The sequence below is a fragment of the Talpa occidentalis genome, unplaced genomic scaffold (genome assembly GCF_014898055.3).
Source record: "Talpa occidentalis isolate TD23 unplaced genomic scaffold, MPIMG_talOcc4v2.1, whole genome shotgun sequence".
NCBI lineage: Eukaryota > Metazoa > Chordata > Mammalia > Eulipotyphla > Talpidae > Talpa > Talpa occidentalis.
In genome coordinates, this window is record NW_026555331.1 from 35,094,455 (window position 1) to 35,109,953 (window position 15,499).

The 15,499-nt window shown below is 37.4% G+C and overlaps 2 protein-coding genes across 3 annotated transcripts in view; one reads left to right on the forward strand and one right to left on the reverse strand.

Annotated features, from left to right (window-relative positions):
* Positions 1–237: 237 nt before the first annotated feature.
* Positions 238–14,446, forward strand: CCNE2 (cyclin E2). Of its 2 annotated transcripts, none has more exons than XM_054692100.1 (12): positions 238–357; positions 1,577–1,616; positions 1,709–1,805; positions 1,898–1,951; positions 2,635–2,786; positions 3,789–3,924; positions 6,124–6,270; positions 7,437–7,532; positions 9,416–9,550; positions 11,276–11,387; positions 12,516–12,673; positions 12,964–14,446. In XM_054692100.1, exons 2-12 carry the CDS (start codon positions 1,603–1,605, stop codon positions 13,075–13,077), a joined length of 1,215 nt encoding a protein of 404 aa, XP_054548075.1. In that variant the 5' UTR covers positions 238–357; positions 1,577–1,602; the 3' UTR covers positions 13,078–14,446. The 2 variants fall into 2 exon arrangements, with proteins under 2 accessions (XP_054548075.1, XP_037359900.1); XM_037504003.2 differs by lacking the exon at positions 238–357 and adding an exon at positions 550–603.
* INTS8 (integrator complex subunit 8) overlaps positions 14,371–15,499 on the reverse strand; it is a 47,507-nt gene continuing 46,378 nt past the window's right edge. The window contains exon 27 of the mRNA XM_037504014.2: positions 14,371–14,552. Coding sequence (XP_037359911.1) covers positions 14,436–14,552 — 117 coding nt within the window. The 3' untranslated portion in view covers positions 14,371–14,435. The remainder of the gene's footprint in view (positions 14,553–15,499) is intronic.

A 15,499-nucleotide genomic window follows, 5' to 3' on the forward strand; every position in this document is an offset into this window, starting at 1 on the left:
CGCAGCCGCTCCACGTGGTGCCGCCGTCCCGGCCTCCCATTGGCCAGGCCGCCCGCGGGGGCGGGACCTGCCGGTCCCCGCGTCGCGTAGGAAAGAACCCGGTTGCCTGAGGCCTTGGCGGGACCGCCCGGGCGGGCCACGGGCCGGCCACTTCCCCGCCGCTCCATGCTCCCTCTAGCTGCCTCCGCCCGGCCGTCCGCCGGGCTGAGCCGCGGCCCCACGCGCCCGGGATCCCGGACTTGAAGGCGGGAGGGCAGGGGAACGAACTGGCGGGAGAGGCGGAAGCCCAGCGGCGCGGCGAGGGTCTCGAAGGGGGAGCTCTGAGAGGCCCCCTCCCGCTCTGGGTGGCGCGGGCAGGTGAAGTGCAGCGCAGGTGGCGGCGAGCTGAGGGCCTGGGCGCGCCGGCCCGGCGGCCCCTCGGGGTGGGCCGGCCCGGACTGAGGAGAGGGCGCGGCGCTCAGGCCTAGCCGGCGGGCGGGGGAGGGGAGCGCGCTGTCCCGAGGTGTCAGTCTCCGGCGCATGCGTGCGGGGCGGGCCCGGCCCGGCCTATATATTGGGTTGGCGCCGGCGCCAGCTGAGAGCCGAGCGGTAGCGGGTCTGGCGGTGAGGAAGCGTGGGGTGCTGGGCGCGTTGCGGGAGGAAAGAGAGCCCCCCCCCAAGTAGGCCCGTGCATCCCGCGGACGGGAGCCTGGCGGGGAGGAAAAATAGGAGGGCTGAGAACTGGGCGGTCAGAGGGGAGAGGGGTCCCCGCGTTCCGTCCCTGTCAGGACTCTTGGCAGGGGGCCGTGGAAGCGGCGGGGGCTGGAGGGTTGCCCCTTAGTGGGGGTCCACCGAAAAGTCCCCCATTTTCGGGACTTCTCTGTTCCACTCGAGTTGGGAAGCTAGCCCACCCGAGAGACGATGGGGATCTGGGACACCTTCTCTGAGATAGAAACTCCCGACCTGTTCAGTTTGCCCCTTTCTTTAACTTTTTCGCTCACCCCCACCCTGGCATCTGAGGTCGGAGTGCGGGTGCCCCTCCAAGGGGCCCGGCGGGGCTGGGAAGGAGGGGAGACTCGAGGACGTGACACCAGACTGTTCCCTCCGCCCCTTGCTTCCCCGCCACCGCCGCTCTCCAAATTGGCGCGGAACCGGCTTCTCCACAGCGTTTCGCCTCCACAACCCCCTCTCCCCGCGGCGCGTCCAGAAAGAGAGGGAGCAATTGGGGGCGCAGCCCAAGTCCCACTCTGGGTTTACCGGGAGATGGGGGACGCAGAATAGACCTTCTTGGGGAATATTTGCGGCCCCCCACCCCCACCCCGTCTGTGCGCTGGGGGTGCTGGTGCTTTGTACAAATTTTTGTAAAATTTAAACTCGCATCCTGGATGTACATTTAGTTGAAGAATTGCAGACATATGTCCAAAATTAATAGCGAGGTAACTAATAAAGTGCAGAATATATAGCACGTTAAAATGGCAGAGGCCAGGTCCTCAGAGATTTAGATTTAGCTGTGAGCCCCCGAATTAGAGTCAACTTGGCACTTGGAGAGCATGGATGGCAATGCATTTGACTCTAGTTTTTCTTCTCCCCCCTCCAGAGGTTTCATACACCTGAGAGAAGAGAATGTCAAGACGCAGGTAATATTATTTGTCTTGGAGATATTTCAGAGTTAGCGACTTTGAAATGCACGACTTACTAATTAAACTTCCTTTTTAAAAATTCACTGTAGTAGCCGATTACAAGCTAAGCAGCAGCCTCAGCCCAGTCAGACGGATTCCCCACAAGAAACCCAATTAATTCAAGCCAAGAAGAGAAAAACAGCCCAGGTGAGTTTTGGGAAGTGGGAGAGGAGAGGAAATTCCTTGCCGGGATCTTAGCTTGAAAACGTTTTTTTGTTTTTTTTTTTTCCATTTTACAGGATGTCAAAAAAAGAAAAGAAGAAGTCACCAAGAAACATCAGTATGAAATTAGGGTAATGCAGAACTAAGCTTCGGTGGGCTTGGGGGAAACAAATGCAGGACAAGGAAGAATAAATTGCTACTGCTTTGCAAGGGAAAATATTTTCTGACACTTTAATGCCCCTAGAGGTCAGCAGAAATACATTTACCTTTGGGTGGTTTGTATAAGCCAGAATCCTAAAGCTTTGAGTTAAGTTTGCCTTGAAGCAGCTGGTTCTTTGTAAATCCCTCTCTTGGAGCTGCCTGGTGCACCAGCGCCCTGCCGCCTAATTTGTCCACACACTGCTCTTTGTTCTGTCTGTGACTGTAGTGGAGGATCCTAATAGTTGCTCCTTGGGCATAAGTAGGATGCCAGGTCACTGACAGCATGGTACCCACTCTTTGCTAAGTATTTTTCCTATCTATTATATAGAAAACACTTTAGAGACAGCACTTGTTTGTAATCAGTATTGATTGGGACGAGTCCTTTAAACAATTGATTACACTTGTAAGGTTTTGCCTTCAAGTATTCTAAAGTGAGATTTAAACTGAAGGGAGTGGTAAGGAGGGTTATCAAACAAGCTGCCGCTGCCATGACTGCTGAATACAGAGAACTTCAGTTTTATAATCTTGAAAGTGATCATGAAAGATCCAGGACAAAAGTTGATTTCCTATTGTAGAAATAGTTATTATTTTTATTTTTATTTTTCAATGACAGAATTGCTGGCCACCTGTATTATCTGGGGGCATCAGTCCTTGCATTATCATTGAAACACCACACAAAGAAACAGGAACAAGTGACTTCTCCAGATTTACAAATTACAGATTTAAAAATCTTTTTATTAATCCTTCACCTTTGCCTGATTTAAGGTAAGAAAAACTTCAAAAATTTTATATCAATAATTACAATTGTGCTGGTTTAATATATGGTACTATTTTATCTTCTGTCTTCACTGTAAGATAGAAAAACTTGGTAAAAATTGCTTTCCTTAATATTTAATCATATAATTTTCTCAGAGAATAGTGCAGTTTGCAAATAACGAATATTTAAAACTGATTCTATTAAATTATTTTTATTTTCTTGCTAAGTACTATAACTTACCAGAACTGAACCACATTTTTAATGTGAGTTTAAATTTTAATGGAATTTAAGTAATTTATCTAAATTAAGATGGAGGCATTTTAACATATATAGTACTTTCATTTGACATATACTATCAACCCTTATTTCTTTCCAAGCTTAATAAGGTCTATACTTAATTTTTTTCCCCTAGTAACTGAGGTACAACTTATATAAAACATGTAATCTAGTAATTTACAGTGGGATTTATAAAGCAAATTAATGACCACAGACATTAAAACTCACCAATCCTCTCCTTCCCCATACTGTGTCCACTTACACCTAATGTAGTTAACTCTACTATTGATAATCTACTTGCAAATAATTGAAACTTACCTCTAAAGTGATCACACTTTAAATATTTAACTTTTTAATGTTTCTCAATAATAACCTTAATGAATTGTAAATAAATGGCAACTGGAACATATGCTTGAAATATGTCATTTTAGATTATCAGTCTAATTTCCTACTGTATAATTTCAGGCTTCTACTTTTACATGCTAAACAAATGGTTTCCACTACACAATTGTGCCAATTTTCTTTTATTAACAAATAATGTCTAAAGTTGAAACTAAACAAAGATTCTAGGGGAAAAAATGATTTCTGCAAATTAGCAATTTTTTCCCTAACTTAAACTCCTTTCATATTCTAACTGAACATTGGATTTCAATGTTTGAAAAGTTAAATTGTCTGTGAGACAAATAGCTTATATATGATGTAGCTAACCAAATTAATTTCCCCCCTTTTCATAGTTGGGGGTGTTCAAAGGATGTTTGGCTAAACATGTTAAAAAAAGAGACCAGATATGTTCATGACAAACATTTTGAAGTTCTTCATTCTGATTTGGAACCACAGATGAGGTCAATACTTCTAGACTGGCTTTTAGAGGTATGTTCCAGCAATATAAATTTCCTTTGTATGATGAAAAAATATTTATATGTAAATGTGCTTTTCTACACGCCCTCAGGGTATATTACCCCTTGCCAGCAGCCATCTTACACTAGTTGATGGTACTGAAATGGAATAGTGCTCATTCCAAAAGTAATAATAAGGATAAGCCACTACATCCCATACAACCAAATTTCAAAATTTCTTGTACCTGTGGGTATTGCTGTGTACCAGGTGCTGCTCTAAATGCGAAGTACACTCAGAAGAGCACAATGTATTTTTCACAAGGTTTTAACTTTTGTTGTGCAAGGACTTGGCTCCAGAACCCTCTTGCATCACCACAATCTGATTTGGAATCTTGAATTCTATGTCCTAAACAATACAGAGACTTTGAATATCCAAAAGCTCTAAGTTTTGTAGGCTCCATTGCTGGAGACCAGCTCTGGTGAACAGGGTTGAGGAGAGGCACTGAAAGAGGGTGGAAATAAAGACTGACAGACACAAAATAGAGCTTAAGAGAAGTGGGACCCTGGAATGAATGCAAGGCTCAAGTGTTGGGTGCAACTCATTTTTATTGATACAGATCGCTCCCCTTTCCTCCTTGTTACTGGCTGGACAAGGAATCACTTAGTATTTAGCCTGGTCCAGGCACACATTCATCACCAAGGTCCTGCATTATTGGGTATATTCTTCTTCCTTTCTAATGTTGTCTATTTCTCAGGAAAGGACATCGTGGTCTGGACACAGGCCAGTCTTCCAGTCACGACCCAGACCTCCTTGTCCCAGCACTTCATGCCGTAGAGGTCGCCAACACTCCATGTTGCTCCCTTTTATTACTTTCAGAAATACACTACCAATAACCTCAAGGAGCAGTAGTGATCCTGAAATCCCTATATATCTGTGCCAGAATTTTCTCTTGGTTAGGTCCATGCCCTCTCTCCAGATAATTCTAAATCTCTAAAATTGCTGAGGAAATGACTGTTGATGACAAAATGATTTTCCTGTAACTCTTCAATATTTGCTGTTTCCATATCTTTAACATAGAGATGATGCAATCTAAGAAAGAAAGACTATTAGCTTTTTGGTGAAGTAACACATAATCTCAGAAACTATCAGAAAAAATTTAAGACTATAAAATGTTCTTTTGAGAGTTATCACTACTCCTTTTTCTGACTAAAAGGGAAGATTTTATTTCACATAGATTTAAGAGGGGATTTGTGTTTTGACTTTCGGCATCTAATGATCATGAAACAACTTTGTCACAATTATGCTGATTTTTCTTTTATTGTTTGTTGTATTAACTTTTTCCAATGGTTGTCTAATCATATTTTTCCTTAAAGATACGATCCTATATGTAAAACCATATAAATATAAAACTAGCAGAGTGTTTAAATGCTTTGTCTTAGTATATTCTTTTAGTCTAGAAATACAAAGATGGTTCAATATTTGAAAATATATTACCTTAGTAGTTTTAAAGGAGAAAAATTATAAAGTCTCAAAAGATGTGACATTTGTAAATTCAACATCCATTCCTAATTTTAAAATATTGAGTAAGGTAGGAATATTTCCTTAGCACCATCCGTGCGTGTTTCCTCATCTTCAAAATGGGGTTAATGGTACTTAAAATTTCATAGAATTTTGTGTGAATTAAAAGCTTTCCCTACAAGTGAAAATGACAGTTACTGTTTACTGACAGTGAAGTAATAGGGAAATTTTCATTATAGTTACAAGGGATCAAAGATTTTATCCATTACCATTGTTATTTTGCTTTTTTCCACAGTTCTTAGCTAATGCAGAAAATTAAATGAAGTAAAACCATTGAAAGGAACACAGTTGTCATTTTGTAATTAAGTATCTACCTAGAATAATGCAGAGAATCTGCTGGAATAGAGTAAAGATAAACAGCAAGAAAATTTACTCATCTCTGCAATTAGGAAATAAAAGTTCTGAGAGTCAGCAAAAGTATTAATGTATCTGAAATATACTGTGTGGAAAAAAAACTAAGTAAGAGTTAATGAGAGTGTTAATTTTTGTTTTAATACAATTTTTTTCCCTCCACTAGCTAGCCATGTCTTACCTCCTGTCTTACCTTTGGAATCCTAAATAGAAAAATAAGGCTTAAAAATATTCCAAAGTTTGGTAGACAAGAGAACTTTCTAATTCAGAGGATACTATTTAAATGTTTGAATTCTTCTCTAGGTATGTGAAGTATACACACTTCATAGGGAAACATTTTATCTAGCACAAGACTTTTTTGATAGATTTATGTTGACACAAAAGGACATAAATAAAAACATGCTTCAACTCATTGGAATTACCTCTTTATTCATTGCTTCCAAACTTGAGGTAAGTTCTTAAACTTTATTCATAGGATTATAATCCCTAAACTTTGGTTATTTTAATCAATATCATCAATCCCAGAAATACTTGTACTTTTGATATTAACTCCTTAAGGAAAATGAATGGTTTTATTTCAATTCATTTTCTGAACATTGTGATACGGATGAAGCATAAGTATCATAGGTCTCTTCATTGTGTCTAAGCCTTTTGTAAGTCCTTGGTTTAGCTGCTGCAGTTAGTGTTAAGGCTAAATGTTCCATGACTCCTCCTGCCAAAAAATATACTAATGCTGTAACTATATACAAAATTATGGCACTGGACTCCATATTCTCGGGAAACTAATCAGCCAATGAAATAAATACTATACGGATTAAAAATAATGACCTCGATAACTAGCCTTATATTTTCTGTATCTGTCAGTGCCAGGATAGAAGGCAACGCCTTTCCTGAGATTTCCTTTACACAATCATGTTTGGTTTCTTAAACAATGTATTATGGGTATCATCAGTACCTTCATCTAACATTTTTGAAGCCTGTTTTGTTTGAAGGTAGGAGATTGAATCATGCATTAATTCCCTTAAGTGTATTTTTTTCCTTCTACATTTGTCTTTTGAACTATAAGGGCCATCTCCAAATTCTGCCAAATCTGGTAGATAAATTTGTATTCAATTTGCCTTATCTGATATCACACGCTATTTCAGGTATTGTTCTAGGTCTGAAAACCTTGATCAACCTCTTAAGTGGCAGCCACTTCTTCTATTCCTTTGATCATGCTAGTTGTTTTTTTACTCTGGAATGCTGACACTGACCTAATGTCAGCTAATCTACTCTACACATTTTCTTTTAAAGATGTATTTATGTATACAAGAACTGGGGGGTAAGCCAGAGGTATGGGGTGGTGAGAGGATTCACTGGAGAAAGAGTGGGGAGCAAAACAGGCGGAACTACTGAAATACACTGCTAAGGAGAGCAGCGGGCGAGACAGGAGAGGTCTGCTGCACTATGTGGGTTTCTCCCTGGCCAGGGATCGAACTCATACTGCAGTGGCTGCAGACAGCTTTATAGTGCTGAGACTTACCCCTTGCACCACCAGGGAGCCCCTGGTTTGTATATAGTTCTTTAGTTGTAATTTCAATATGCTTAATAATTTTTTTTAAAAATTCATTTTAAAGGAAATCTATGCTCCTAAGCTTCAAGAGTTTGCTTATGTTACTGATGGTGCTTGCAGTGAAGAGGATATCTTAAGGATGGAACTCATGATATTAAAGGTAATGATATCTTTATTAGTTTCAGTTGCAAATTAGTACCATAGTAGTTATTACTGAATCTCAATGACTACAGTATAGTCAAAACTAAGTTTTTTAGTATTAGGTCTCAATTCTAAGAGGTTAGTGCATCAAAATATTGACAGTGATATAATCAGGAGGAGAAATTAACCAAAATTTTATTTTTTTGTAACCTTTCAAGTTTCCTATATTGAGAATATATTTTACATTTTTATTTTTTTTTTAAATTTTTTATTTACTTTTTATAGAGGCATGTTTTATTTATTTGTTTCTTTGTTTGGTTGGTTGGTTATACATGCACTGGGTACAGTCAGAAGCGCGGGAGGGTGAGAGAATTCACCAGAGCCAGAGCGGGGAGCAGAGCAGGCAGAAGGACCGAAGTACACTGCTGAGGGGAGCAGCGGGTGGCAGGAGAGGTCTGCGCGCCATGTGGGACCCTCCTCCGGTGGCCGGGGAGCAGCCGGGGATCGAACCGGCGCTGCAGAGGCTGCAGGCAGCTTTGCAACCCAGCGCTCAACCGCTGTGCCACCGTGGAGGCCCTATTTTACATTTTTAAAAAGATTTATTTTTATTTATGCACAGTAGAACTGGGGTGTAGGACAGAGGTGCAGGGGGGTGAGAGTATTCACCAGAGACAGAGTAAAGAGCAGAACAGGCAGATCTACTAAAATACATTACTGAAGCGGGGAGCAGTAGGTGAGACAGGAGAGGTCTGCTGCGCCATGTGAGTTACCTCCCTGGCCAGGGATTGAACTCAGGCCATAGCCGTGATAGCGCTGAGACTTATCACCTGGGCCACCAGGAAGACCCGAGGATATATTATTTTAATTTCAATGTAAGAAAGAACATTGTCAAAATACTAGTTTAACATAGAATGTGTATAGAAATGAATTCTAACAGTGATTCTTAAATCGTAATTCTGATTTTCCCCTTTTTTCAGCAGATAAAAAATGAGTATTTTAATGCCATTTTTCTTTCTACATATAGAGAAAAGGGTATTACCAGAAGAGAGCAGGAGAGAAATATAAAGGTGTTTAATCAGGTTTTGATTAGAGATCAATGTTCAGGTAATACAAAGTATTATTAACTTTGGATACCATGGATTTATAAATAGGACACATAACACAACCAGTGGCTTTCATTTACAAACTATAAGCTATAAATTGTTTATAAACATAAAGATTTACAGTAACACTGATTGACAGCTCTCTCAGACTGTGATCTTGTTGGCCTGTTGATCTTGTTCTAATAATGAAATTATCCAGATTCAACCTAAGTATAGCTGATTACAGTAAGATGATGTAAAGGAAAGATGGAATTGTCTGGGTAGTCCTACAGGCATTAAAATTTTCTGTTCTTTCCTAATTAGAATTCTTATAAAACAGGAAAGTCCCAGGGGTTTAATGGAGGGAAAGACACCATAAATTAGGATTTGTCTTTAACTTTTAGCTCTTGACCAAAAGCCAGTAGAGATCACAAAATAACATCTAGAATCAGTTCTTGGAAGACATGAATGTAATCGGCTGTGAAGTCACTGAATACAATTAAAAGGGCATTTTCAGTAAGGTGGTGTGCAGACTTTGGAAACCAGGAGAGATACAAGAAATTAGAAAAGCAGGAATGAAAAATAGGCTAAATGAACTCTGTAAATAAGGCAATTAGAATAATGGGGTCCACATCAATGACTAAAACACAAGCAGTTTTAGATTGTTAAATTTTAATAAAGATAAAAGCAGCCATATTTATAAAATCCCTAGGAAGAAAGAAGCTTAAAGCACTAGTTTCTTAAATGACTACTTAAGGTAGCTATATAATGTGATTTATCATACCTCATTTATTAACACACATTTTAATTTTATTAACAGGCTTTAAAATGGGAACTTTGCCCTGTAACAATCATCTCCTGGCTCAATCTCTTCCTCCAAGTTGATGCTCTTAAAGATGCTCCTAAAGTTCTCCTACCTCAATATTCTCAGGAAAAGTTCATTCAGATAGCTCAGGTATGAACATTCTTATTGAATACATGCTAATGTTACTGTTAATTACAACTTTGTTTTGTGTATAGAGCATCTTTTAAATAAGCTGTCCAATAAGATGACAACATACTAAATTCACTTCCTGGCTAGAACAAAGTTTTTGATACATAAAATTCTGCCCCTGGTATTTACATTGCTACATAATTCTAGAAAACAAAAATTTTAAACTTGGAATTTAGAACTAGTGTAAATACTTTCCATCCTTTAGGAATCCAAAATAGTTAAATTTTTATGATATGAATTGGGGAAAGGTATTTTTCAGCCAGTTGTCTTTAGATTTTATAGTGGTATGAAATTATTCTGTATGATTATCTTAGTCTCTTTACATTTGAACAGACAGGGCAACTATTTTACATAAAAGAATTTGAATCACCTTATTTAGTTACAGCTTTTTAAAAAGAATTTAAGAGGAAATTAAACGTTCCTAGGCCAACATATAAATCCCAACAAAATGAGAATACCAATCTCCTGCCTGCTTCTCACTAGTATGGCAAGGTTGCTATACCTACCTTCACATGTAAGTAAACATCTAGATTCTCAATGTAGGAAGTGAAAATCTTACATATGGAATTAGGGGAGCTGCACCTTAGGTATTGCAATCTAGATTGGAACTTGTCTTTTTAAATCTATTAAGCACATTATGAACACTAAAAGAACCTGGGTAACCAGGTAAATACTGTATTTACTATATACAGTAAATATATTGCAATGAATTTTGTGAAACAATGCTATTTTGTCAGTTTCTAGCATCCCAGATTATCACAGGCAGCTATAGATCCCTTTAGATAAATATGGCCAATCTTTGATAAGATGACAGAGGTATGTAATAGTAATAATTCATTTCGGCTCTTCTGTTTCTACCTTCTGGACCAATGAGAGAGAACATAAGTTTTATTTACTGGACCCATATTACTACTAATGTAGCCCTTTTGTGCCATTCCATTACTTCTTGTTCATTTCTTTTGTTGACCCAATTAAAGTGCCTCTTAACTAATCTTTCTAGAAATGTCTACTTTTTGTGTGACTGCATCACTATAGAGGGAGGGACTGTTCTGAAAATGTAACTTTCCTTATTTAAAGTTCTTCCAGTAATTTCAATAATCAGCTTAGAGAATAAAGTTCTGACTTCTTAAAGATACTTTATGATGTAATGTAGGCTATGCCTCTCCAGCTCCCTCCTTTTTCAAAAAATAATGTTCTTTGCTTTTTTTCATTTTAGGTATTCTGAACTATCTTAGTTCCAAGAAAAAGTTAATACTTTCTCATTTATCTTTGCAAAGCTATAGAATGTTCTTCACCTTCCAATCTATTTTGTCTTTTAAATACTCAAAAACAGGGCGTCCCCTGGTGGCACAGTGTTTGAGCGCTGGGCTGCGAGGGTCCCACAAAAATAAAAACTCAAAAACATCAGAAGTCTTCTATGTCTATCACTTTGGATTAGGTGCCCTCCCACTAGTACACATCACCCTACATCATAATACTCCTTTATCTGTTTACTTCCTGACCTGCAATCCCAAAACTTATTTTCTTTAGGGTGTTGGTTTATTTATCTTTGGATTCATGTAGTTTTAGCAGTTCCTGGCAAATGGTCTGCATCATAAACTTTCTAAAATGTGTTAGCTAACTTTTATTTACTAAGGACATGTAGTACTCACTCTTATAAATTACTTTTGCTTTTTCCTTTGTTAGCTTCTAGATTTATGTGTTCTAGCCATCGACTCATTAGAGTTCCAGTACAGAATACTGGCTGCTGCTGCCCTGTGCCATTTTACCTCTGTTGAAGTGGTTAAGAAAGCCTCAGGTAAGACACTATATTATCTTCTTGTTTACAACTTTTAAAAGGATTATAATCTATGAACTTTAGCATCCTGCTAAACAGGAACTTAAAGCTTCAACAGAAAAAAATTCAGCAATTACCTTCCTTTCTTTTAGAAGTATTAATTCTAAGAATACAACCACACACAGTGTCAAATGGAATTTAAATCCATTTGAAGTGAGTCGGAATGATTATAGCTCTAGTTTAAGAGTTCTTTGGGGTTTGATAACTTCAATTTCATATGTAGAAGGTACTACTTAAGAAACTGAGTCTCCTTCAAATAGTTACATTATAAACAGTTCCTTTTATAAATGAGTTTAAAAATAATCATCTTAAAAACTGGAGGCATTGTAAAAAAAATGAAAAATGCTGTAATATAAACTGGAAGCAGAAGCAAAATACATTAGATATATGTAACCTTCATTTTTATGTTTTCATTTTCATTCAGCTTATTTCTAATGTGAAATTTTTACCCACAGGTTATTTTAAAAATACTTTTCAAATACCTGATTGCTTTTTTTTTGATTTGTGTTGTGGTCAAAGAGTGTACTTTGTAAAATTTCATTTACTTCTCAAGTTTTTTTAAGGCTTGTCTTGTGACCCTGCAGATAGTCTTGGTGTAATGTCTATATGAAGTCTTTATTTTGAACTTAAGATATAGTTTGTAGTTTGGGCTAATGTGGGATTTGGGGTTTATAAATGTCAATTTTGTTTAGTTGTTTGATAGTATTTACATTACCAGCTTTGCATCATGAATTTTAGTGATCACTTATTAGATGCATATATATGAAGATTGTTGTCTTTCTGATGAAAAGTTTCTTTTATCATTGTTATAAATATCCCCCCTTTAGCTCTTGTAATGTTTTGAAATATACTTTGGTGCATATTACTTTAGCCATGCCAGGTTTTTTATGGCTTGTATATTTCCAATCAAACTATAGCTTTATCTTTAAAATGCATGTGTTAAATAAAGGTAGTATGTATAGGTTTTGTTTTTTCATCATTCTGATAATCCATTCTAAATGAGTTTTTTTCTTTTTGCAACATATATGCCAAATGGGGATGGGTTTAAACACTTAAATACTTCACATTCTTCTAACTTCTCTATTCTAGGTTTGGAATGGGACAACATTTCAGAATGTGTAGCTTGGATGGTGCCTTTTGTAAATGTAGTAAAAAATAATAGTCCAGTGAAGCTGAAGGTATTTAAGAAGATTCCTATGGAGGACAGACACAATATCCAGACACATACAAATTATCTGGCTATGCTGGTAAGTTTTTTGGTCTTACTATGTATTAAGTCTCTGAACCTGATAAATTATATAGTAATATTTTAGGCAGTTATGAGATGATAAAGGGCAGAAAGTTCTAATGGACACATTGAAGACAATTCAAATTATTGAGCCTCTAAAATATGACCAGACAGTTACAAAGACCTTTAAAGACCTAAAAAATAAAAAGCCAATAATATTAGAACTTCATTGTCTCAAATTAATAACCAGAAGTCTGGTTTGACTTTGTTATAGCTGTTAATCTCTGTATGGTTTCTTCGCATGAACAGGATGAAGTAAATTATATAAATACCTTCACACAGCAGGGACAGTTGTCACCAGTGTGCAATGGAGGCATTATAACACCACCGAAGAGCACAGAGAAACCACCAGGAAAACACTAAAGTTATCTAAACAACAAACTGGAATTGACTAAGTATTGGGCAGAATTTCACTTAAGTACTAAAGTTTTACAGGAAAATAGTGCTATGACTGTCCTAGCCGATTCAGAAGTTTCACTACCATTCTTCAATTGAAAAATCATTTAAAATTGCATTAAGGAAGAAATGTATTCCTATGTTAGCTGTTCAAAGAAACAGCAAGACCTGTTTACAAATATGACTTCATTCCCACAGTGACTGGATATAAGCCAGTTATAATTTACGCCATAGCAAAAAAAAAAAAAAAAAATTTAGGGGGCGGAGATCAAGTGTTACTGTATTTATCTTGATAAACTAGCCATTCTGTCATTGGAGTTTTGGACGAAGGTGCTATCTTAAAGGGAACATTAAATGGCACAATACTTGACTAGTGCAATTTGGTTCTGGAGAATGAAATTGATAATTGTTTACAAAGATTCAATTTTGTAATAAGGTGACTAATTTATCTACAGCTGCTGTAGAGACTATTATAAAACTTGAATTTTTACAAAGGGTGAACTTTAGTCTGTCTTTTAACTAGTTTATCTGCCTTGCCATAACATTTTTTTTTTTTTACCAGTAACGCTTTAGATGAACATGGTGTTTAAACTGTGCTCTAAACAGTGGGAATACCAAAGAAATTATAAACAAGATAAATGCTGTGGCTCCTATTGGGGACTTTATTTGACAAAGTTGCTTTAAAATAAGCCTTTTTGTATATCACAATTTGGGTGTCAAATCTAAGTACCCTTTCAAACTATTTATATGAAAAAGTCACTTTATTACTCTAAGATATCCTTAAGGATTTTTTTTAATTTAGTGTGATTAAGACTATTTATATTTTACAAAACAGTTAAGGTCCTTTTCAAATTCCTACATTATTAGTTAAGGACAGTGTCAAAATGATTAGGCTTACCACTTGACCTAAACTTCTATTTTCTTAAGACAGAAATGTATTAAATGTATACTGACTCCTAGAAATCTATTTATTAAAACAAAAAACTTGACATAAGAATTTGCTGTATATAGACTAGCTATTTTATCTACATAAATATATTAGTTTTTAATGAATTCCAGCCTCAAAAATGGGCGTAATTAGAAAACAAAATTATACTAGATTGCTAGTTTATTAACAGATATGACTGTTAATTTCTTCTTCTTGTGAAGAAATTATAAATTAAGCTATTATGGTATTGTCTTCTGTTTAGTTATTGTTTATGAACTAATGTTTTAATATTTTCTCTGGAAAAAAAATACACCACTAAATGTATACATATGTATTATATAAACTTAATCTTTTAATACTGTGTACTTTCAGCCCATTGTTTAAAAAATAAAGCTACTTAAAAGTAAAGTTTTGCCATTGCCTGGAGAAACTTCTTCTTCCTTCTCTGAGCTGCCAGCTGTAACACTTCTTCTGGGTTGCTTGCATTCAATTCTGTCTGGCCAATGGCTTTGATCTTCCAAAACAGAAAAATGATGTTAATTGGAAATCTGGTTAAAAATAGTCTTGGCTAATATACATATTATAAAACTACATGCTGAGAGGAGTTAACAAGAGTGACCAAAAAAAGATTAATTGTTGAACATGTAATTATTCAGTAACTAGTTTCCTTTTCACTAAAAATAAAATTAAGCCTATAAAATATTTTCAAAAATCAATTATATTTCAGGGTTTATTTCAATATGCAAAATAGCTAGTTATGCAGTACTATAATATATAGTGACTCAAATTCTTTCATGACTAGAAAGATACATGCCTAGTAAAAATCCATACTATTATTCTGCCACACTGTTCAGTGAGAACATAGTTTAGGACCTCTCTAGATTAAAAAGGTAATCTACCTTTCGATTTAAAAAACCAAGTAGGTTTTCTTTAGATTTCTGGTATGTAGCCTGAAGGGAGGCTATTCAGAAATGATCATCACATACAAAAAGTTGGAGAATTTCTGGATACCATTTCATTCAATATGAAGGTATGTATGTGGGAAAAAGCTGGTAGTGGAATATAACTGAAGTGTTGAAACCTAACTTGAAGATAACTAATCCACAAAAGCCCAAACTATAAGACAGAAGTTGGAATAAGAGATAAAAGGGGGCCTCCCTGGTGGCGCAGGGGGTTAAAGTCTCAGCACCATCCAGCTATCACCAGCCACTGCAGCATGAGTTCAATCCCTTTCCAGGGAGCTAACCCATATGGTGCAACAGACCTCTCCTGTCTCGCCCACTGCTCCCCTGAGCAGTTTTTTTTTTTTTTAATATTTATTTATTTGTTTATTTGTTTGTTTGTTTGTACAAGCACTGGGTACAGTCAGAAGCACGGGAGGGTGAGAGAATTCACCAGAGCCAGAGCGGGGAGCAGAACAGGCAGAAGGACTGAAGTACACTGCTGAGGGGAGCAGTGGGC